Genomic DNA, 26,463 nt, shown 5'->3' on the forward strand with positions numbered 1-26,463 from the left:
TGTATACGCATGAGTTTCATACCCAAGTACACTCTCTGTGTCATATATGTATAATGAAATAATGTGTATACATTGATATGCTATAAGACATAGTTTTTCTCTATCAAGTTGCATAGCATAATTGAGTACATGTTTTGCTAATGTAAATTATTATTGAAATACAATAAAAATTGCATAGTTTGCTTTATCCTATTGCATATCCAATGTATAAAACACTATCTAAACTGCTACATGTCATAAGCAAAAACTATACTAAGGCAAGAACTTTAACGCTTTGCGTCCTTGTTATAATTCATAAAAATCACAAAACTATTATATTGTTGATTGATGCACATATTTCTCAATCCCAATTATTTATTCCATTAAGGGGGACTCTAGCTCTTGTTTCATAAGGAGACATCTAAAGCTTCCCTTAAAAAGCGGTGTAAAATCACTTTATCCCTGTGTGGAAATGTGAGCCATGGCTCCTATAGATAGGTTGTACTAGCTTCGATGTTCTAAACACATGCAGTGTGTGGTATCCGACTGTTCACCACCATTGCTCTTTCAAATCTGTTATAATATTACTTAATACGGCCCTTAATGGGCCTAGGAAAGAGGAGCCCTGTTTTAGGCGGGCCTAGGAAAGAGGATCTTGAAAAGTTGCCCTTAATAGGCCTAGGAAGTAGGAACGAGGAAAGAGGAACTTGTAGGGAGCAAAGCAGTAGTATTTGTCCAAAGCCAAAGTACATGGAACAATGATTCAAATGCACATTAAGTACCGACAAAGCAGAGGTGTCCTTAGGGGAAATATGCATAGAACAACATTCTGTAAGTACAACATTCTAACCACTTTGTATGATCCTATGTTGTTATCAGTAAGGTAAACATCCCCCAATCATCAACCTCTTGTTTTACATAGAAATGGAATAATGGCCTGACGACAACAAGAAATAAAGTTTAGGCACACTTCAATCCCCCGTGCCTTTTTCAGATACCGTACCCTGCGTGTCTCTGCTTGCAAAAAGATTCCTGGGAAACAGCTGCAAAAGAGTGTAGTAAACTTTGGTTGAGAGAAGGCAGTTGTAGATTCTTTTGAAACGGGAAAAAAAAAAACATTCTTCTGTGCCACAATGAGGTACCCACTTTGCTCTGATTGCATTTTGCCTTTCGTAATGATCAGTTGTTGTAGTGGTCTCTGCGAAAATTACGTTTAATAGTCTTTGAAAGTTTCAGTTATTTTGTACTTGTTAATAAGAGTTTGTTGACTTTGGCAGCCTCCATTGATCTCATGTTTATGCAGTAGTCCAGTGCTTCAAAATTTGCAGCCCTCTTTTGAGTCTTTTATGGGTGTTTTTTCCATTGATCTAGGATTATAATGCGGTTTGGTGTTTTTAGACATAACATACTAGGATAGTGGTAGGCTAGTGAAATTAGTTTTATTTGTAACTTTGACATAAATTATCTGGTTGGAGCTTATCAAATAAACTAGATTAAAGAAAACATGAGGCTAAAATAATTGACGACGCCCCTCTTAGTTTCTCTGGATCGTATGTCCTTATTGAGTTCAAGAGATAGGAAATAGTGGACTATGGTTTAAACAGTACAGTCTTGTAGAAGTCACCAAGGTTGAATTCTTCTGGAAATGCAATGTATAATTAATACGTTCCTCTCTGCTCCCCTCCCCAGTCCTCAATAAAGTGGGTTACAAGTTAAGATTTATTTGAGTACTAACTGTGCGCGTGGATTGTAAGGTTGGGTATACTTCCAAACTTGGTCAGAGGTCTAAATTCAGGGGTTTAAAATTCGGACAACACAAAAGGTAAATGGGAAAAAGTTAAAATAAAATTAAAAATAACCTCGCTAGCTTCAGGTGGGCTAAATCAACAGAGGTTGACTGGGACCTTAAAAACTGTCGATTTGCGCAGTTGTAGTAGGAGTGAAATTCAAGTATGCCCTGTGCATGTTATGTTGCTTTTGTTAAGATGAATCAGTTGACAGGATGAAATCTGAAGATGGGAATAAAGGAGATCTCTGTGACTTATTCTATTGTTACAGTTCTAAAAATTTGCCCATGTGGGTGGTGTATTATGAGGGTTTATTTTTGAATTTGACAAGCACAAGGCTTAACCACAAACCGAACCATGCCTTAATCTAATGCCTAACTTCAAAGCTTGTTGCAGACCATTTGTCAGCAGCCAGTTGCACTAGTTCTCAGAATTCAGATGTCCCTAGTGACCATCGGATCACATCTATTGCATTAGGAATTATCTCAGCTTTACTAACAATAAACCCACTATTGTCATCTCTCTGTACATTGGAAGAGATCTAAACCATGTTTTTGAATGAAAATTCAAGGTGTTTCAAATTAACATAACGTCCACTTCAATTGTGTCCAGCCCTAATTCAATTTAGATTCTAGAATCTGGGGTTCCCTTGTTTATATCATGTTTTTAATTTTCCAATATTAACCTAGTTTTGACTTGTTTTCATTGAGTTGGCTATAGTTTATTAAACATATCAATTCTCCACAATCCATCATGTATAGCAGCAATTTCTGGAAGAGATTGTGTTAGAGTTTTTTGTGTTAGAATCTATTCTTACTCATCCTTTAGCTCTCTTTTGTCCTGATGATGGATCACAGAGTGTGATCCGAAATGTTGACATAAAAAACTCTAACACAATCTCTTCCAGAAATTGCTGCTATATAGTTTATTTCTTTGTTCTGGTTTATTTCCCAAGTACCCAAAATTCAAATAAATTTTTTTTCAAATTTCCAAGTTACTTTTTGTCAGGTTGGCTTGGTGATTTTTCTAGTTTCATTTGACCTCTTCATTTATTTTATCTAGGAGAAGTTTGTTTAAATTAAAAACTAGGTGTTACATCCTGTTTTATTATTTTGAGTGAAACATGGGACATGTTGCGCCCCCACCCTGGCCCCCTTGACCCCCATTTTTCCTAGATGGGGATGTCTTTGAGATGTACGGATGTGGATGGGACGTCCCCTGCTTTCCTGCCACCACCACGAGGACGTTTGGAGATGGTGGAGACGGCTAGGTGTCTTTAGGACATCTAGGAATCTCCTGTCCCCAGATGTCTCAAAAGGGTTTTTTTTGGGGCGTGGGGGGGTTTAGGGTTGAACCTATGTTGTTTTCAATCTTAGGTTTCTATTCTTCCGCTGCTCAGAGGAATCAGTCTACCTATAGCTCCATTCATAGTACTTTGTGTCCCATTGATCTTAAGACACTTGTATACAAAGAGAGTCCAGCAACACGATGGGATGTAGAGCCAGAGGAGCCATCAAAGATTGATGAAGATGCCACAATTTTAGATGCAAGGCTGGTTGGTGTTAATTTAGCGAATCTTGACTACGAGTCTAGTAGTTGCAGTGATGAGGAGTTTGGGAATGAGTGGAGGATTCCTTTCACTGTATTATGACATCTTGTTCTTTTTTATCACGTACTCATTGTAGTTATCTTTATGATATTTTCAACAATAACATCATTTTTAAAATATTATTTAGCATTAAGTATTTTCTAATTAAAATGGAAATCTTATACCTTAGTATTTAGTATTTGCAGTTTTGCTATTTTACTATTTTGCCAAAGTTTCATTTGAAATGTAATTCTTGTAGATCTTTTCATATCCAGTTTTTCAAGTAAAATCCCTGAACTTAGGCCCTTTCCCCCCCATCCCTGAAATCCATCCCCCTCATCCCTCCATCCTGGATTTTTGTGGAACATTGATTGTTTCCCTGTTTTTCCTTAATTTTGGATTTCACAAAGAATTATCTAGGTTCAAATAAAGATTGCCCCCGGTTTTTGGCCTCATAGGAAAATCCTTCCCTTTCTTATGTTTTGTCTAAGGTGCTCTTTTGGATCTGAGCTGGTTTTAGATTCTAATTTGTTTGCCTTACACATCTAGTATCTCATGACTTTACCTGGGTTTCTTTATTTGTGAAATTGAAATCTGTTGCAAGTCCAGATTTATGTTTTTTCTAGTCTTGAACCTTGGTTTAATCTGATTGTATCTTGACTTTGCATTCAACTTAGCTTCACATTACTAAGTTTCTCATTTTTCAGCTTTGTTTAACTTGAGCACTGTTTGGACCCAAGGTTTATAGTTCAGTAAATTTCAAATTTGCCTTTTCCCTTTGTTTTCCACTGTCTTATTAGAGGGTGTTAAAATGTCGCCCCATCTCCTTCTCAAAGACTCTGAAATCTTTACATTAGCCATCTGGACTACTATAGTGAAAACCCAGGCCCAAGGTTTAATACAGAATGGTTATCCAAAGTTCCCATCTAATTCCATCATGCATCACAAGGATCTTTGGAGAGCATTTTTGAGTGTGAAAAGCTAGGCGGTGCAGAATGCAAACACTTGCCACCTCAATGATCCCCTATAGTTAACAAGATGTTGCCAAATGTCACCATCAAACTTCACTTGTATCTAGAGCCTTATGCTTGATGTAAAGCTCAGCCTCAAATGAAAATTAAAATCAGATTTTGGATGGCTTCACATCTAGATTTTCTTATCTCCTTGATGGCCAATTATTAACATAGTTACACCACCTTGGGGGACGGGGGGACGGCGAAACGGGGGGACAAGTTTCTAGGACGGGGGGACAAAGGGGCCTTAATTTGGGGACGGCGGGGGGACGGTGGGGGGACGGTGGTAGGGGGCAAGAGGGGTGTATATATCTATGCATATGGTATTTAAAAATGTTAGTTATGAAAATATGTATTGCAATATAGGATGTAAAGATGTAAAAGAGTGAATACTTGAAACATTGCATTGAATTGGAACATCGAACATTAAACATAAATAGTTGAATTTGCAAATAGTGAATAGTAGGATGTCCCCCATCCTCGGTGGAGGTGGTGGAATCTAGTGGCACCGCTGGGGACGGGGAGACGGAGTCCCCAAGTCTCCGGTGCGTTGAAGTCTCCGAGACGTCGGGCAAAAAGGGGGGGGACGCGTCCCCATGTTACTATGATTATTAATTACTTTCTCCTTTGAGCTCTCTTCGATTCAAATTAGATTTAAACCAGATTTATTTTTAAAAAAGTTTGCTTTCAATTGTTTGTTTTCAATTGCAAGAATTGGGTAGCCCCCTATAACCTACAGTGTGCTATGTAAACTTTCTAACATGATTGGTGATTGTTTATGTATTTTTAGCATCATTGTTTCAGATCATAGTCCATGATCCCTCATCATGATGTGATCCCCGAAATGTTGATGCTAAAAATACATATCAATCAACGGCAGAAGCTAATGAATTGAATTCAAATGGATTGTGGAAATCTGATAAATTTGATGACTGGTGGTGCTGGCACGACATGACTTTTGTTAATACATAGGTGTGGGTGAATTGGACCTCGTTCCTATCACAAGAAGCTCATGCCCATTGAGCCAGATCTCAGCCCCTGCATCCAATTTTAAAGAAGAAATGCATGTTTAGCCCATTTATGGACCATGACCATATTGAAATATTTTAATATTGTCTTTTGATGTCAAAACATTTTTAAAAAGATCAACTAATATTGCTAAGGCTTTAAATTACTAATGAGAGGCAGTGATAAATATAGGTGGATTAGTTACCATTCATAAACAGCAGCAATCACTGTTAGAAAGAAGAAATGGATTAGTAGGTAGTGATGTCATTGTTGAAAATATCTGAATTTGTTATGAAAAGTAATTTTTATATTTGATAATTACAAAACAGTGACTACACTTTATTAAGCAATGTTTATTTTCACTGACTTCATAGTACAAATCAGTGTTCCTTCAAGAAGACAAATTTGACTTATTCATCTTGTCTCATTCACAAAAGTGCAGTGATTAATAAAGTGAATAGCTGCGATCTAATTTGAGTTTGATTTAATTTCTATTTGTGAAGAGGAGCAATCGTTTTATTGAAAGGTATTAATCATAATAAAATATCATCGGTTGTATTAAATGTTTCCAGAAGGGAAGCAATTAGTAAAAAGAAGGAAGCCTCTCTTGTAAAGTAATGCATCTTCTATGAAGAGTTGTATCCTTTCCTAAGACATGTAGATACAAAATGATCACTGTATGAGAGTTGGAGGTGTGTGTAAGTGAAAAAATAGATAGATCAAATACATACACCAGGTCTAGAGAAAGCATTATATAAGACAATAATTTCCGACTTGAAGAGAAGGATATGAGGATTTTGTAGAAGATTTTGAGGAGGTTGCGGTCACCTTGTGGCAAACTCATAATCAATTCATGGCAGATTTGTAGAATAGATTATAGAAGATTTGTGAAAGAGATTATAGCACTTTGAAGCAAGATTCGTAGCAAAAATTGTGGAGAAAAAAGTTATCCATCATCTGTTATAGAAGCAACATTGATTAGGTGTAAATTTGAAAGAGGTGTCAGTTTCTCTAAGTGGATGAGGGGTTGGCACTTCTAGTGTGCTGGTGCTCATACATTGAATAAGGGGTTGGTGCCTCTACAACTTGTAATAAGAGATTAATACAAATCAAATTTTCATAGTACTTTTCTCCCACTAGGCTCTACATATAAACCCTGCACTACCCTCAGTGCCCATCATGGGGAGTTGAGGGGATGGGGAAATTAATTTTTGCCATTTTAAGGGACGAAGGAGTCGGCAAAGGGGGGCAGCTATATAAAAAGTGGTGAAAATTTAATCTATATAGGGAAATTTGTAATTTCAAATATATTCATATGTTAACATTCTTAAATCTAAAATCATTCATCATAAACATATACATTATACATAACAATTGAGTTGAAATTTGAAATGAGAGTTCGAAATTCAATTTCATACATTCATACTCATAGATATAATTCATTGAGTCTGGAATCACTGTTGATATGCATGAATAATGAAGATCAAAATGCCCAAAGGCTGCAAGTTTCAACAAATTGGAAAGTTCATACCATATATCATTGCTTCAGTAATAATGTCAAAAGTATCAAAGACTCAAAAGTAAAAACTTAAATATAATTCATTGAATCTGGAATCACTGCCAATATGCAGGAATAATGAAGATCAAAATACCCAAAGGCTGCAAGTTCCAACATATTAGAAAGTTCATATCATATATCATTGCTTCAGTAATAATGTCAAAAGCATCAAAGACTCAAAAGTAAAACAAAGATAGTATGCTGCTGCCCCTAATTCTGAGATTTCTGTTTTTCCCTCTAATTCTAGACATTAATAGGAATCACAATAATTTTTATCAACCAAAATATTTGTACCATTTAATATTTATGATTAATATTTACAATTCAGAGATGTAGACTAAAAAGTGAAAACAGATTGAAGTTGCCATGAGCTTTTCAAAACAGAATGATATCTTCTCTGTAAACTAATCATGCTATACCAAGCATCAAAAGATAACTTTATTTATAGGAAAGATGAATAATTATAGTGAATGCCATGAATGACCAAGAAAGTAATCATAGGATATCAAATACATTATTCTATATGATACACATGTTCCGACTTAAGCCTTCATATAACCATAGACTAGTGAATATATTATTTTGAAGTTGGGTATTTTATTTTACAAAATGGCATTGGCTTTTTCTAGGGACCGTTGGTCATCTCTAAGATGGTTCGGGAATGTCTCAGACATCCCTGGCTGTCCTAGAGATGGTTTGTTGTCCCCTACAAAACTCAATCGTGTCCCTGAGTACCAGAGATGTTCCATTTATTTGTCTGATTGAGGATGGGTTGGAAACAAGTTTATTTCTAACATGTTAGGGTTTTTGCAGCTTTTTGAATAAATCATTTGTTTTAAATTAGATAAAGACCCTACCTATCTCTAGATTGGCCGGTTGTAAGTTGTGTCAATCAAAAACTGATAAGAATGCACATAAAATCTAGAACTGTTTTGGGAATGATTTAGTCCTAGTTAAATCCGATTCAAAAACATTTCAACAAGGAAAAATCAGTTGACAATTGTTAACCATGATCATTTTAGGGAAAGAATTGCCAATGGTCGCAATTCCTTCTTAATTATGCTTATTCATGATTTTTTGGTAATATTTTTTTTTGAAGTTGCTTTGTACATGCAAACACATAGGATAGATACTAGTATGACCATTTTGTATGCCTATATACATGTCCTTGTGTTGTTCTTTCACCATGGCTAAAAAGCTTAGAAAAACATGTTGAATACTAAGATCTACTTGTGGATGTGTCTCTTTAATTTTTCCTTTCAGGACCTATTTGAGGTCTTCACATCACCCCATTGCAAATGGGGACCCCTTCTTTACACTTGTAGTTGTAGGGTTTTGGCAGTTGATGTGTTGTCTCAGAGATCAAAAAGTTAAGCATTTAAGTTGTCAAAATTCCAAATGCAAACAAGAGAATAGGCTTAGGATCCTTAGGGTCAAGTTGTGACAGTTTGAAAGAACATTTCTAAGTATTGGAATATTTTGGCTAGTGAATTGGTCTGAAATATGTTATAATGACTTGTTAATGACAAAAGGACTTCACAATCCTTATGGAAATTGATTTTGCTCACTTAAAATGTTCAAAATTCTTGTGAAAATCAATTCTCCATGCCGAAAATGAACCCTGTCCCTGTGAATGATGACTTTCCACTCCAAAAATGAGCAAAGTCCCTATGAAAAGTGAATTTCTAATTTCAAAATGCTAAGTTACTAGTTTGAGTTCAGGTCGAAGGACTAGTTCACCACTAGGACAAATTTTGAAAAGGGGTTTGGATCTTTTTGGGTTCATTCATACAAAAACATGTAAAAATCATATATATACATATTTATGAAGCCTAGAAACATCAATTAAAATTAGAATGTCACATAGTGTCATAAAATCATATGATTTAAAGCAAAAAAAACCATGAACTTTAAAACTTGGAATCCTAGCATCATGCATCGTGATCATACCATCATATATTTCAAGTTCAACATAAAAGACTCAAAACATCAAAATTAAATCATAACAACAAGTTCAAGTATCATTGTTTCAAGTTCAACTAATGGATTAAAAATTCATTAATATTATTCTTCTTCGGCATTAGTTGACTCAAAAATAGAGCTAAGGCCAATGAGATCAGCAGTAGCAATAATAGTATTGGCATCAAAATCTTCAAAACCATCAATTACAAACCACAAATGAGAATTAGAAGCCAACATAACCCTTTCATTTCCATCTTTTAGGATTAAGGGTGTCAAAACTTTATGAAATTTGCAAAAAAATGTCACTTAAATGAGGAAAGTTCCCATGGATAGGAAGTTTCCATTTGACCATATCCTTGTGGAATTTTTACACTGTCCTTGAAAGGCCATGTTTTCCACTTGAAGATTTAGAATCATAAATTGTCCTTGTACCCATGAGATTTTCTTTTGTCCCCAAGGAGGTCATTTTTCACCTTGAGGAGTAATGTGAGTGAATGAGAGAATAAAGAGTAGGTATCTAATTTGTCCTTGCACGGGTCGAATTTCCTTTGGACTTGGCTAAGCTGTGACAAAGATTAGTCCTTGTATATATCGATTTTCATTATTCATGAGAGTTCCTTTTGTCCCTAAGGAATTATTATATCCCCCTTTAGGAGTAATGTGGGTGAATGAGAGAATGAAGTGTGGGAATCTGATTTGTCCTTGAACAGTTCAAATTTCTGCTAAGTTGTGACAAGGATTAGTCCTTGAATGGATCAATCTTCCCTATTTGAGAGTTAATGGACTGGAATTAAACTAATTTGAGGGATCTCTCAAGTCCCTATGTGGTTTGAAATTCCCTTTGGAAACAAATAAACAGTATGGATGAAATGCTAAAAGGGGATGACTAGTTCCTGTGCTGGTCGAGTTTCCACAAGCTAAGGAAGGTAAATTCGAAGGCAAAAATGTCTGTGGTGATGTGAGGGGATTTTCCACTAGAGGGGAAATTCTAAAGAAGTCGAAACTTTGCAGGGATTAATTAGTGTCTACTCACATCAAATTCCCACCAAGCTGAAAATGAAGAGTTCTGAATAGGTCATGGTATGGGTCAAATTCGCATTTGATGGACTTGGAAAATAAATTTAATGTTGGCTGATATTATGCTTGAGGCCTTCGAACTTACCTATTGAGGCCATAAACTGAAATTCAATGAAATTTTAAGAGAAATTATTGAAATTCAACTTGCACGAATTCCACAACTTTAAGAGGCAAAAAAACTTCTATCCCACATTGGCTGTGTGAGTACAATGCAAAGTGGAAACTACTCTAAAAGACCTCCTAGCAGAAACAATAAAATAGAATACAAGGAGTTGACAAAGTTTAAAGTCAAAATATGACAAAAGGGAGCTGGGCGGTCATGAAGATTGGCAGTCCTTGACTTGAGGAAGGCTGAAAGTAGACCAAAAGTTGTGCACACCACAGTCCAACCACAACTACCATAGGGGCGGCCACCATTAAAGAAGCAATCTGAATTTTGAAAATGCTAGAAGGAGGATGATTCAGACCTTGAAGCTGAAGTCTGATTCATTTTTTTATTTTATCAGGACATATGAAATTATAAGAAGGTCAAAAACAAGTATCAAAAGGCTACCGAATACCTAGTTTGAACTGCAGATCTGTGCTGTGATTTGCAAATAAAAACCAGAGGTTCCAAGAAGCATGTGACGAGTATTTGAAAAACAAAATCAGATTCAGACCCAGGTCTGAGACAAAACCCAAGCAATTAAGACCCTGTAAGTTTATGATTTGCAGACTTAAATCTGAGAAATTTTTAGAAGGCACGACATTTTTAAAACCTTTAAGGGAAACATTTTTTTCAAACAAGGAAACCCTTCGATTTTAAGGAAAGAAATAACCAGGTAGGCTGACTGCTGGGGATGCCTTCAGAAAATGAGAAATTGGTGTATCCAGAAAAAAGTTTGATTTTTGCTTGTAGGTCTAAGTCATGTTTTTCAATGTTTTATCACCCTGATCACTTCATATCTGCAGAACTTTGTCCTCAGACTTTGGTTTCGGATGTGTGTCCTCAATTTTTTTTCAGGTTACATGACTTCAGGCATTCTGGTTCTTCTAAGTTTATGGTGGCAAGGGAGTAATTCTGTTCTCTTAAATGCTAGTGTCTTTATACTTGTCTTTGGACAAGTCTCCAGACTTAGTTTTTTCAGCCTTGTCCTCAGAAATTCAAACTCTTGCATTTGGTTCTAGATTTGACTTGCAACCTTGAGCGCTTGATTTTTTAAGGTTTAGAGGTCCAAGTTAATAATGAAACCAAGGGAATGGGGATCTAAAGTTAGTTTTCAATATTAATTTTCTTATTACCATGCTAACTTTGAGTTTCCAAATAAGATCATGACTGAGAATAAAGGAGCAGCAACTGTGAAGATACAGATGAAGAGGCTGATGGAAGGTTACTATCCTGAGTCTCAGATCTCTTCCAAGCGGAAGAAAGTTGGTGACACCAATCTTTAACACTTCAACATAAGGAAGATGGAGTGGAGAATGTTTGAAACTAAGGACCAATTGCATTCTCCTATGGTAGTTAATGTCACGAGGAATGGTATTCATAATGCAGCTGGGTTCCTACCAGCCATCCATTGCAATGAACTTATGGTGGAGTGTGCAAATATTACAATCCACAATTTAGGACAGTTAATTTTAAAGAAAGAGTGCTTGAATTCCTAGGGGAGGAGGTAGCAAGGGAAAACTTTGGAATTCTTTATTATCCAAGGATGAAAATACAGACTATGAGGCACAATCCAAGTTTGAGAGGAAACCTAAGCTTGTATGGACATCATCAACAAGGGTTGATCAATGAACCAAGAAGATGTCACTCCATGTTGCCCAAAAAGCTTATATGGATTTTAAAGATGAATATAGTGACATGATTTTGATGCTAAACAGGGTTATAAGAACACTCCAAGGTGCTTTATTTGAAAAATGGATGTTTTATTTTATAGACGAGGTCTCAACAGGAACAATGATGATTAATTGGGCTAGAATAATATGTGATAACTTGGACATTTAGTTAAGGAACCGAGAAAGCACAGAGACAATCTATATGAACTCCTACATGATTTACTTATTATCAAGGAACATCCAGTATCCAGGTCTTATACGTAGGGTGAAGTGGAGAATAAGAAAAGACAATCCAAGGTATATGACTATCATCCTGAGCTTTAACTCCATGAAAAGGCGAGCTTTAAAAGAGTTAATGACACATTTCCCATACACAATGCATGCTCACTGCAAGGAGGGGACTGCATAGGATGTTGTCAAAAGAGGCAATGACATTGATTGATCATATATGTTTTGCATAAGCACAGCCCCAATTCCTTCACCAGAAGCATCACATTGTAATTCAAAAGGTTGTGTAAAATCAGGGACAGCTAAGACTGGGCACGAACTCATTCTTGCTTTTAATTCTTCAAAAGCCTCTTGTGCTGCTTCATTCCATCCAAAGTTTCCTTTTTTTGTCATGTCTGTTAAAGGAAATGCTAATTTTGAAAAATTCTTCACAAACCGTCTATAGTAGCTGCATAGGCCCAAGAACCCTCTGAGTTGAGTTAGAGTTTTGGGTTTTGGCCATTCCCTTATTGCTTTAATCTTTTCCTCATCCATGCTTACACCTTTGGCACTGATTTTATGACCGAGATATAGAATTTCTTCTAATCCAAATTCACACTTTGATGCTTTTGCAAATAGGGATTCAGATTCCAATATACTCGAGACTTCATCAATGTGTTGGAGATGTTTTGCCCATGATTTGCTATAGATAAGAAGGTCATCAAAGAAAATGAGAAGGAATTTCCTGAGTTGTTTTCGGAATATGTGATTCATACATGATTGGAAGGTGGCTGGAGCATTAGTTAGGCCAAAGGGTAGAACTAGAAACTCAAAATGCCCGTAATGACATCTAAATGCCATCTTGGGAACATCCTCCTTCCTCATTCTAATTTGATGGTATCCTGAACGTAAATCAATTTTAGAAAAATATACTGCTCCATGAAGTTCATCTATGAGTTCATCCACCCTAGGAATGGGATAGCGAATTTTTATAGTCTTCTTATTTGGGGCTCGATAATCTATACACATCCTCATTGTCCCGTCTTTCTTTTTCACAAGTACTACTGGTGATGCAAAGGGGCTGGAGCTAGGTTGTATGTGCCCCATTGCTAGGAGTTCTTTAATGGTCTTTTCAATTTCATCCTTATACTTTTGAGGATGCCGGTAAGGGGTGGTGATTACTGGTTTAGAATCCTTTTCCAATTCTATAATGTGTTCAAATCCTCTTTTGGGAGGTAATCCTGGGGGAATCTCTTCAAACACTCTTTGATGTTTCTTAATGATAGGCTCAATGTCAACATGGATGACGGATTCCTGTGGAGTTGATTTATTTAATACTAAACATTGTGCAATCCATTCTCCTTGATCATATTGTAGTATTCTTTCTATTCTTTTGCATGAAACCAGTTTCGTGGAATCATCAGGTATTCCTTCCAATGTTATTTCTTCCCCATTGTGCTCAAAATGGATTTTTAGGTTTGGAAGGTCGAACTAAAACATCCCAGAGAAAATATCCATGGACTGCCCAAAATTATATCCGAGTCTAGTGGAACCACATGGAGGTCTTCTCTGATGGTGTGCTTTCTTCCTAAAGTGATTTCTTGTTGTGGAATCACTTTTGTGCAACGTACCAATGATCCTGTGGCTTGAACAGCAGTAAAACCTTTGAACTTCTCAGTTTTTAATTTCATTCTATTAACCAGTCTTTCATTAATGTAGTTATGGGATGCTCCACTATCCACCAGTGCAATGACTTTTTGTCCATTAAGGGTGCATCTAATTCTTAAGACCCTATTTTTGGAGGGTTGAGTCATAGTGGCTATTACTCCGTATTCTTCTCCTTCTATTTCTTCTTCATTGCTTTTGTCACATTTTGCCTTTTTGCTCACCCTTTCTTCCTCATCATCATTTTCCATTCTTTGGATGCGGCCTTTCTTTCCACATCTATGTCCAGGCGCCCAGTCTATTCCACAATTTCTACAAGTGTTTCTTTTACAGTTATGGCTTGGCTCCCATGGCTCTTGGCATTTAAAGCATAAATTCTTCTTCTTTAGTTCTTCTCGTTCCTTTGTCGGAATGAACTTTTTGTAGGATTTATCTTTTTTGTGATTTTTAATGGTAGGCTTATTCCATGATTTGTTGCTTGTGTTTGAAATTTCCAATCTTAATGCAATTTCAAAAGCGTCATTTAAGGATGAAGGTTTTAAGGCACTTACTAGGCCTTTTAATGAATCTTTTAATCCTTCTATGAACAAGTAGGTAAAGTGTTCATCATCTACTCTGGTGACTTGGACAAAGATTCTTTGGAATTCTTTAATATAATCTTCCACTGTCCCTTGCTGCCTTAATTGAGTTAATTTCTTAAAGTTTTCTTGAGGATGCTTCCTATCAAATCTCTTAATGAGTTTTTGAGAAAATTCTTCATAGGAAGTAATATTTTGGTGTCCTTGGGTGACAAGGCCATGATGCCACCAATCATGTGTAGTACCTTCTAAGTGCAGGATTGTGAATTGAAGTGCATCTTCTTCCGTCATTGGACTAAGGGTAAAATAGTATTCAATTTTTGTAGCCATGCGCGTGCTGTAAATTTTTCCGATCCATCAAAATTTGGAAGTGTCACTTTATTTACTTTACTTCTAAAATCTTGATTCTAATGTCTTTTTTCTTTCCTATGACTTTCTTGCCTGTTGGCTTCACAAAATTCCCTGAATGTTACTAACTTCCTGATTTCTGGTTCAAGATTGGCATAAGCCCTAGCATTTTTAATAGTAGTATTGGTTGCTTGACCTTCTTCTTCCCCTGGAGGGCCTTCCCTTGATAAGAAAGGGGGTTTGGGTACTTGAGATGGTGAAGCTCTATTATTTTCTGAATGGTTTGAGCTTATGTCTCTTCCACCAGAATTATGGTTTTTGAGATTGTTTATGGAATTTCCCATATTTTGCAAGGCTTGAAGAAGTGCTTGATTTGATCTTTCTATTTGTTTTGCTAAGGTTTGGTTTGTCTGTTCCATAACATTTCTAATTTCATTAGATAATTGCTCATTCATCTTTGCTCCTCTTGTCATTTACTATATTTTCAGGATGGCAGGATCAGGCTCTGATACCAATTGTAATGACCCCTTTTTAATTCTTTGACCTGGTAATCAAAATTTAGTATAAGCTTAGGAAGTCATTCAAGTTAAACACGCCTTGTATCCTTATTGTTATTCAAAGTTGAGGAATTGAGCATTATAATTTAATTAATTTAATTTACTTAGGAAGCTTCACCCTATAATGCCAAGCAATCTTCTCTCTTCTAGTTATGACTATCTAGAGACGGTAGATTGATGGTGCAGAGGGTGCGTGAAACAAGCTACAAGCGGCTCCCTGAAGGATATCGTTAGGTGCTCGAATTTACTCCGCCTCTCCCTCCACCAACTCCCTACCTGAAGATGTCATAGCTCAAATGAGAGCAAGGCTTCCTGGGCTATAGTTTGAAATACATTTCAATGTAATCCTTAAGATTATTGTTAAATATAATGTAACAATATCTCTTTATTATCATAATTACATTATTACTATATGAAATATTTACCATTGTGTACGTGTGTATATATATATATATAGTAACATATGTTTAAATATTTATATTAATCTGATTTCATGCTATGCATATTGATTTAGGTTGACATATGAAAGAAACTTTTATATATAATTAAGTTTTATGTGGTGTGCAAGTCTCCAATTCATAATGCGTGTGACCATTACCATCATTCATAATACATCCAATATTGATGTTTGCTTGTAACTTAATAGTATTTAATCAGGATTCGACATCGTACCTGATGATGAAAACTTGCAGGTTGACAGTCCATGGTACAGTGTGGATACACGCTGCATGACCAGTGGTCTTAAAAGATATTTCGTGCGCCGAGCAAGGTATAAACGTAGCACGTTATTATTATTTCCCTTCTTTATCGCTGGATTGATGTATTGTATTCTACCGCTTCCCTTTCTTATGACCTAACCCTAATAATATATATATCGTTGGATAGTCACGTATGTAAAGTCGTGACTTTATAGCTTGGTTTTAACTTTTTCCTATTTGTATAATTCAGTGCATTGCATTACGTTTATTAAATAAGTTTTTTGTAATCATATGTAAGTGTCAAAATTAATAATAATTAATTGATTAGGGTTTCTTTCAAAAGGGTGTTTATAATAATCAAATGATACTTATTGAACATAGATAATATTGGTAATAATAAGATTAATATACATGGAAAGTTTAGTGTATAATAGTATAGTTATAACGTGAATGTTTATATGGGACTTGGAGATTTTGGATTTAATATTTATTACAACTTGTATGCCATTTAATTGAAACAATTCAAAATAGTACCATTAAAGAAGTAAATTGATTATATCAATTTTTTTGTAAATATTTGAACTTAATACATAATATATTTTGATAGAGAAAAACATATTAATCCAGGTTCATTACAATGAGTATGCAATTAGGATTTTGTGATCCAAAATGTTAGTGGAATTGATGATAAAATGTGGCATCTTCCCCATTCTAGATCAAGTTAAGGATGATGAGAATCATATACATCCTCAATATGAGCATGAGAAAGAAAAGTCAACACAAGCACCTATTTGGTCAAAAATAAAATAACTTACAAAGGTGGACATATTGATGAGAGAGGTTATGGATAGATCAAGAGCATGGTTGGACAAAAAGTTTGAGAAAGCAAGGTGTCACCTTAATGTATGAAAAATGCAATAATGAGGAGTCTTTCTCTAAAGGATATAAGAGGACAATCAAAATTTCAGGATTGAACAATAATGAGCAAGGTCAAGCTTCAAAGAAGAGAGATAATGTGCGTAAGGGATCATGGGCAAGTTCCATGTCATCCTCTAACTGATCCTTCTCAATAAGTCCTTGTTAATTTGAAATGATCTCATCATCAATGTCATGTGTGTTAGGATGAAGTTGTCTCATATCATCCCCCAAATCAAACACCAACTGTATAGTGGGAGATGCTAGCAATATATGTGTCCCTTGTTGTACTAATTGTGATAAGTAAGATTCTCCTTGACCTTCCTAAGGCATCATCTTTGTGTTTCCATCTTGTTTTGATTTCCATTCCTTGTCTTGTATATCTACTTTTCTTATTGATGAAGGATTGGCAATGAAAGGATTTGTGGTAGACCTATACCTTTTACTCCTAGAATCCCCATTGATAGTTCTCGTGCTTATTGTTTGTGATTTCTCAGCCACATTATTCCCCCTTCTTTGAAATTTGTCTCTTTTCAGTATTGTTCAATCCTGGAATGTTGATTCTCCTTCCATCATCAATAGGGGAGGATTCTTCATTCTACATCCTCTCATATGTGAAGGTAATACCTAGCCTTCTTAATCTGTTTATCTATTCACCCATGCTCTTAATCTATCCACCACCTCCTTCACCAAGATATCTAACTCCATAGGTTACTTGACTTGTGACCAATTAGGTGGTTGAATGGGTTTGTTTTCCGTGTGCTCATATTTTAAATGTATATGATTGTCATCATCTTTGACTTGATCAGGAATAGGGAAAATGCTACACTTCCTCATGAAATCCACTAATATCCTTGACCACATGTTCCTCCTTATTGCATATTCATCTACTAGATTGGCCCACTAATCCTCTATATCTACCTTGTGTCTATATTATTTTTCCTTGTAGGTGTGGATTTTATGGAATGGATCAAACTCTCTCCTTTCCTTAATGCATCCAACCTGATAAAATTGCAATTCTATATTAATTTTTTGTTGTTTCTTGTGTTGAAGGGCATGTCACAGTCATTTTCCCTAATGTGATAGAGGAAGGCATACCCTATCTATGTTTCTTTTTGAATTTGATCAAATTTTGTTAGTAGTTTTACCACTTCAAGAAACACCATCCTATCCATAGGATATTTTGGAAGTTGGTAAGGTTTTGAGGTGAATCCCTTAATTCTTATGTAAGCGAAAGTAGGGATCTGAGCGTATTAGAATCCATACTTCCTCCACCAATGCCATTGCCTCCTTAGATAATCTACTATGTAGTCGTCTTTGTAGTGAGCTGTGATATACATGGAAAAAGCATCATTGACTCTTCTTTAACTTGCCCTTTCATGAAGTTGGAGCTCATAATGGCAATCATATACTTTGAATTGTTCGTTCTCATTCCCCACTACACCCTTTTATAGAAGTCTTGGATATAGGACGTTCCTTGCAAACAAGTAAATCACATAGGAATTCATATTGAATTTTTTAGTATTTCCAAGTTCCTCAATTGGATGTCTAAGTTGTTAGTAATTATCGTGGCCTAATTAATCATCACCATCCCTACTGAAATCTCCTCTATGAAATAAAACATACAACTCTCGAACATGGCAGCCTATGGTGTTCCCATGACCCTATTCAACCTAAAGATCATATGTGATGCAACGGACAAGTGTGATGTGGCCCAACCAAGTTCACAAAGGTGAAAATGTGCAAGGAAAGGCTATGTTCCCCAAACCCACGAAACAACAACTATCCACTCTACAACTCCTACACCCTCCCAATGGCTATGGTGGATGTTTTTAGCCTATCTAAGATGGTTTCAAGAGGTTCCAAGTGGTTTCAGACCCCCAACCTAATCCTAGCACTCAAATCCCACAAAATTGCCTAGCAGGCCTAATTGCCCCCAACTAGGTTTCTAGCGAGAAAGATTTCAAGTTTTCTCCAAACTTTTCCAAAGGACTCTTCAAAAAAAATGGTTTTCAGATACCCATTTCGGCCTTCTTCAACATATTTAAAACTCAGTATAGGTTGTTTTGGACCAACAACTAGATCCCCAAACTTGGCACCCTTTTAAGGCATAAAATAGGGTGATTTTACAAAGCAAGTATATGCTGCCCGTACTCCCAAATCTTCAGGCTTTCAAAAGTCCTCCAAAATGATCCCAATCAAAGGAAAATCAAATCAATTTGACTCCCTAACCTCTGCAAATAAGAAACCCCCAATTTGGCCTCTTACAAACCCTTAAATCTAGGGCTTTCTCAATGTGTGACCTTCCAAGCCAATATCAACCATATCCAAGGTATATGTAGATGGTATCTACCATAAAATACCCCTCTCCAATGGATAGATCTCTGGCTGCTACACTCTAGGCATGCATTTCATGCACCTACAGCCACCAAAAACCCATTAGAAGCCTCCATTCGTGCAAAATCCTGCCCAATCATTGTTAGAATGCTTATTTATGTTAGAATACAGGTTCATTCCATGGGAATCAAGTTCCTACATCCATGGAATGAACAAATGCTCTCTAAATGCCCAAAACTTGCACAAATTGTTGCAAAAGTTGCTTGCAATCAGCACTTTTGGCTAAATGATCTTCTACTTGCCTTAATGCCCCAAAAAAGGGTTACATATCATTCCAATGGATTCAAAACATCAAAACAACAATGAGAAACTAATCCAAACAAAAGATCTAATGCAAAATGCTCAAAAAATGGAGTTTTTGTTGCATTCCAACAGCGAAATCTGTACAATGCTGATGGAATCCGTGCAATGCCTTCAATCTGCTGATCCTATGCCTTTACCAGGCTATATAGGACGAAATACAACTTCTCAAACTATATTCCATTCGGTTGGAATCATTAACAAGGTTTAAAACTTTCAAATACTAGTTTTCCCTCCTAATTCAAAATATAGCCGTCAGGACTTTAAATTTGAATTTAAAACCTTATTAAAATGTTTTAACTCATACTTTATTGGTTTCTACCACTTAGGACTTATTTTAATACTCCCCCAGGACCTATTTGATCCCTCTAACCAATCTAGATCCTTTGTTGGCACTATTGGCCACCCTTACATCATTTTTGTGCCTAAATCCTTTATCATGATCTTTAGGACTTTTCATGCTTATATTAAATTGTTCATTACATATTGCCATTATAGGCATCAATACATTCCAATCAATCTTCAAGGATACCATAGATCCTTTGCTTTTTCTTGCATCCAAGGTGTGCTTGGATGTTTGCCTAGGTGCTCCTGCACCAATATGACTATATCCATTTGTAAAATATGTACTTACAAGCTTCTTAGGTAGCTTGGAATGGTGTCTTCTTGGTTCAATTGGTCCAACTTTTATTGATGATGTCCATGTAAGCCACAAGTTTCTTTCCAAATTGGGATTGTGCCTCTTCCTTAGTCCTTATTTGCATCCTTGGATAATAGGGAATTTTGAAGGTGTCCCTTGCCACGTCTTCTCCTAGGAATGCAAACACTTTCTCCTTAGATTTAATTGTCCTAGATTCTGGATCACGATGCCTCGCAACATGGCCAATGTGGGATAGTTGTTTTTCTTCTTGGGCATTGTGCATATTGAATTTTAAGTCATTTCCCTCGCATTTCACGAAATTTTATCTTATTTGCTCCAAGGGGGAAAATCGATTTGCACATTTAAGTGAACATTGATTGGTGTAGGGACTACTGCCATTTCATGTTTCTAATCTTCATTAGCTCTCATTATCCCTCCAAAGGGGTAAATTGATTTGCAATATGGACACTTGAAATCCCCCACAAAATTTTCATCATTTCCTTATTTTCCCTCAAAGGTAAAACTCAAATGCCTCTGGCACTCTCTTTTTTCTCATCTATTTCCACAAAGGGGAAAATTGATTCATGTAGAGACAAATCCAATCCAAGATTAGATATTTATATTCATTCACAATAGGCTTGATGGGAAAAAAAAAACCCTCTCAAGGATTGGGGAAATTCTATATGCACAAGGACAAGTGGAGATTCATTAATCATAAGGACTTTCCACTTTACGTTCAAAAATATTCTAAGCATGGGTCTAGTAGAAAATTGATTTGCTTATGGACTCTTTGCACTTCATCACTATTTCCATGTCCGAGAGGGGAAATTTGATCCCTATACAGACTAATGGTCCCAATAATTAGTTTGTACTCATTCTTATTTTCCAAGAGTGAAAGATTAACTCCTTCAAGGACATTTATAATTTCCCAAGTGGAAATTCACCATTCACAGGGACTTTGTGCATTTTTGCAATGGAAATTCACCCTTTCTAGGTTTTCTACCCATTTTTAATTGGAATTTTTGTTTTGACAAGGGAAAAGCATAATTTTGAAGTGAAAATTCAATTTTTATAGGGACAGTGCAATTTTGTAAAGAAAATTTGATTTTCATAAGGTTTTTGTATATTTAAGAATGGAAAATTTTAATAGGGATTTTAAAGCCCTTATATGTAAAACATGACATTTAGCATATTTTAGACTATTTGGCTAGCCAAAATATTCATGCAATTAGTAAGTTTACCTCAACAATTGCAACTTGACCCAGTGAACCTTAACCTTGATGCTCCTATCTACACTTACAATCCCAACAATTTAATCACTTAGCCACTCCTCAATTTCTAAGCTCTGAATTGTCGTCTCAACTTCTAAAACCTCACTAGCCACTCCTCAACTTCTAAGCTCTGAATTGTCGTCTCAACTTCTAAAACCTCACTACTACGAACAAAAATGAGAGGGTCCCCATTTGAAGAGGGCAATGTTATGAAGACCTCACAACACTACTCTAAAGTGATAGGAGATATGTTAGTGTCCAAGATAAGTCTGTGATAGAGGCGAAGACTATAATGAACATACATAGGATCATTCAACCTTTCCGATGCCAACTAGTTGTGCTTTTTTGAGTGTATATGCTCAAACATGCTCCCATTGCACTTACATCTTGAAGCACTACATGGCTGGCTCAAGAGACAAATTACAATTATTTTGTAACTTTGGCACTTGAGTAACAACCATCTCCCACCATGCATCTAAAATGAGAAAAATTAAAAATTAAATTCTATTCTATAACTTTGATTTTATCAATGAAAAATGGTGACATAATTATGGATAGAAAAGTTCAAGATTTAAATTTCAAATTATGCCTTGGATAGAATTTTACTTGACATCATTAGTGGCAGATTTTTCTTGCATATGTTTCATGAAAAGAAGTCTCCTTGTGAATTCCTAAAGATATCTATCTCATGAGTTGTGTTCTCCAATTGATGGATTAGAAGACATTTACTCTATAACTTCATATAGCCCACTCGACACCTATTCATCGATCTTGAAATCTTGGACTAAATTAAAACGCTAGATTAAAGTACCGGGCAACTGCATGTATAGGCCTATGAAGCGGATTGTGCCATCATCGATCAATGAACCTGACACAGGGGATCATATCTATCCTAATTCTCAAAATAAATTGATCTAATGGTCCCTTTCACCCTATCTATGCACTCATAAGTGTTAGGATAAACCACGGACATAAATAAAAACTACATGCAAATATAACCAATAACAGAAAATAATAGATCACACAGAAATCAACACAAGGCACCAAGATTTAACGTGGTTCACCCAATCCCTGGGCTACGTCCACCAAACAGCAAGTCTGATCTTATTACAATCCAGTGATTACAACCTGATTACAATCCGTAATCCTTTACAGCTCAATACCGCCGCAAGAACTAATTTCGCATCACAACATAATGAAAAATACCCAACCCTAAACCCTTTTATACAAGTATTAAACCGCTTTAGGGTTATAAAATGTCGGCCATAATTAGCTATAACTTTAGTGGCGAATCTACGAATGGCGAATAGTACCAAAATAAAAAAATTTCCACTAATTATGAAGTATATATAGTACTTTCCTGATCAGTCACCACAATCTAATAATAAATGTATTCCATTGCAAGCTTCTCTCCATCAACAATTTATAGGAGAACAACAATGGGCTTTATGAACTACAATCATTGTGATAGTCAAAACATTAAGCTTTAATTTTTACTTTTTAAAATGATAATGAACATAAACAAGTATGAACAAAATGAGGAAATGGAATGGAAATGAGCAAAAAAAGGAAAATTACCTACACAATCACCTTGGTCAAGGCAATGAGCAACACAAGGGGTCCAAAACAAGGTAGAGTGCCTCTCCATAAGAAGTCTACTTGCAGCAGCATGATTTGTTGCATTATTTGTGACTACTTGCACCACATTCTCCTCACCCACCTCTTCCAACACTTCCTCCAAGACCTTACAAAGACATTGAAGATTTTTTTTTTTGTTTTTCCTAAAGCATCAACAACTGGCTTTAAAAACATAGTGCCACTTGAAAAAGAAAAAAAATAGTAAAATAAAAATTTAAAAACTTAATCACTAAATCAAACATTGAATATAGTTTACAAAGTCGTAAGTACAAGTTGTACAATTACTTAATGAGGAGACAAGCAAATTCAGCAATGTTCTACTTCTTGTGTTAGGACAACCATTAGTTATGATGGTGCAACACTTCCTCCATACTTCATGTTGCTCAACAATTGTGGTTTTGATGTCAAACACCTTTCAAGTCAAAATAGGACCTTTTAGCTCATAATTTGGAGCTTTGAACCTTGCACCACAAACAATAACATCTTCCATATTTTGCAAGTGAGGAGACCTAAAACAAATCAATTAAACAAAATAAGAATCAATTTTTTCTTTATTATTTTAAAAATAAAAAAATCAATGTGGCATACTCTTGAAATCAAGAAAATCAAGATAAAGAAATCAAAATAATAATGAGTACCTTGTTGCATGAAACAAAAGGTGGTTGTAGAACCAAAAATCTCCAATTGCAATTTCTGCAGCATCATGCTTCTCTTTATTCCAATCCATGCTCTCAAGTGATGGTTGGGTACCCAAAGTCGTGTGGAACAATAAGGGAATCTAATGTATATTTCTTTTTACAAATTCAAGGCCCAATGGACACACTCGTAGTCTATTTGCAGATGGAAGAAATAGAGGTCAAGGATTTGAAGAGGCCTCTCCACCAATCGTTACATCCCAAATTTTTGCTACATAAAATAATATTCTAGCCGTTGGAAAATTTCATGTGAAATCAGTGGTTTGGTAATTTCATTGGAAAAATAGTTCTTGTAGAATTGGTTGTAATGATAAAATTGTTGAGATATACTGATTCATGTGAAATGGAATAGCGGTTATTAGTTAAGAGATATCATGTGGATGCTAGTGAGCCATTACAATGGAATTCGAAGAATGAATATCATAGAAATTTAGAATGACTATGTGATGTATTTTATTTTTAAAAATCTTGGAATATGTTATTACTGGGAACCATATCTATTTTGCAGGAGCATGATGACGAAGGAGAAGCATTTCCAAAATGAGAGTTAGGAAGGGAACACCCAAATCCATCGTCAAAATAACAGATATGAACTTAACCACCTAGACCAAGGATTTGAACGGCTAGATAATCAAGGAAGTACAGGGATTACCATGAGCTATTTAGTTAAACAATTAAAAAGAAGCATTAGAAGTAACTTAAGTAAGAAAATTACCTTTATCATGTATTGTTTTTTTTTCTCTATGCAAGCCATCATACCTTGGTATAAAAATGTCTCGTCTATACTCATACTTGTGTGGGTATGAAATATGTACGTATGTACACACACACACATATGTGTGTGTGTGCAAAATAATCATTAGCATATATATATGTATGTATGCATATATATATTTATATATACCTACATATCAGAGGACTCAGGCAAGCATGAATATATGGAAGGTGATATTCTTATACCAAGATATGATTGGATATATGTTTTTGCACCTTGCTTTTATATTGTATTCTTTGGCACGGGCATGGTCTTTATTTAATTTTGCTTGATCAACCTTATTACTCACCACCTTGTGGCATCAGGCTAATAGTTTTGCATATATATTTCTTTTTGAATTTTTAAAAATAATCTTGCAATGTTTATACCGCGTTCATCTTGATTTAACTGAACCCATGTGGGAGGTCATACCATCTTGACCGATACATGTCTATTTATGCCTTATGATCCTAGTGGGGAAAGCGCCCTTAACTTATATTCTTCGATTCTTCTCTCTATGTTCTTTTGCAAAATTTCCGAGCATTTAGTACTTCCTGCACCATAGTATAGTATTTACATAAATTGCATTGAGGTGGTGAAATTGAAATTTATTGCCAGAGCCGAAACTTGTGAGTTCGAAGGTGTGAATTTATGTCATGCCCAGATTTACAAGGCAAAACACAGCGAACAAATTTTTTTGAAAGTGAACTAAAGGATAGTGCATTAACATATACTTATATTTTGTTATGAATATTCTATCGAACTATGGAGTGCTTGAGGCATAATAACTCATATCCCTTGAGAATATCGGAATGTTACTTTATTCGATCATTGATTTGGAGATAATTAATTTTAGTTGATGTGGATGAATTCGTTTTTCATTCGAAATTCTGCACTTCAAGTTTCCATGGGAGGCCAATAAGTTTTTCTAACATTCGTTGGATATCTAAGTTATAACATAAAAGCTAGATGATATTAACATTTCAAATCCACATCCTATCCTTGAAATAAGACATTATGTATGCAAAGTACAAAGTTTGTATCAATGTAGTTGCAATAGTTTTTCAATCGTTTGCGAAAGTGAATAAGTTTATAACTGTCCTAGATGTTCCGAGTACAATTTGTATAACCTTAACTTGCTTTGTTCTATGCCCAATTCTATTCTAATTTATGATGATATAGGTGTAACTATTTTAATGAATTTCTTACATATTATCCTTTAACCAACCTCAACCATATTATTATTATTTTTTAACTAGGTACTTCCTACTAGATTATTTAGTCAATCATTAATTGTTTGTTATCCCAAACCGCTACAATATATTATCATTCACTAACCCTCTTCCATCAATCAATATTAAGGTTTAACGGCCTTACACACGACCAATAACCTTTATTTATTAACAAGAGATTTCCCCTAGCTTATATGAAATTTTTTCAACTTTCTACTTACTAACTGATTGAAGGGTACCATGAACTATCCGAGGGTTATGTTCATGCGTTTTATATCTGTAAGTTTAAATATCATCAAAGATATATTTATCATTATTTATTTACTTATTTAGTTTATTTATTTCAATATATCCTAAGTTCATGTTATTATTAGATACTTACTTACTACATATATCAAATAATAATCAATAAATAAAAGAACACATAATTACTCCCCTACATACCCTTTTATTTTCTAACTTACTAGCATTTAATCTCTTAAATATCATAAAGCTTGCCCTACACCTTCCTATCAACTATTTTATCTTACTCCCCACCAACTTCCCACTAAAAGGATTCTTACACTTTAATCATAGCATAATTACTTATCAATAACTAAGTGTCTTACTCCTAGCTTTATGTGAATACATTTCTGCCTTACCAACATGTTTTTAGCTACTAACCATTATACGTTCCATTAATCCTACTAACTACATTAATACTAATTATTTAGTATGGACACTATACTTGTTAATAGTACCTAACCAATCTATATAGTATGGTTTTTTTTGAAAGTAC

The 26,463-nt window shown here is 35.3% G+C and overlaps 1 protein-coding gene across 3 annotated transcripts in view; it reads left to right on the forward strand.

Moving 5' to 3' along the window:
• The first annotated feature begins 395 nt into the window (after positions 1-395).
• Positions 396-26,463, forward strand: part of LOC149569604 (HSP20-like chaperones superfamily protein) — a 61,155-nt gene continuing 35,087 nt past the window's right edge. Inside the window, exons 1-2 of one of the 3 annotated variants that reach the window (XM_089822286.1) lie at positions 504-810; positions 902-1,117. In XM_089822286.1, the coding sequence (XP_089678412.1) occupies positions 1,113-1,117 (5 nt within the window). In that variant the 5' untranslated portion in view covers positions 504-810; positions 902-1,112. Of the gene's footprint in view, positions 1,118-15,837; positions 15,915-26,463 lie in introns of all 3 variants that reach the window. The other 2 variants (XM_089822284.1, XM_089822285.1) reach the window with 2 other exon arrangements.

The sequence above is a fragment of the Cupressus sempervirens genome, chromosome 3 (genome assembly GCF_028749045.1).
Source record: "Cupressus sempervirens isolate cs-2001-9-10 chromosome 3, ASM2874904v1, whole genome shotgun sequence".
Lineage (NCBI taxonomy): Eukaryota > Viridiplantae > Streptophyta > Pinopsida > Cupressales > Cupressaceae > Cupressus > Cupressus sempervirens.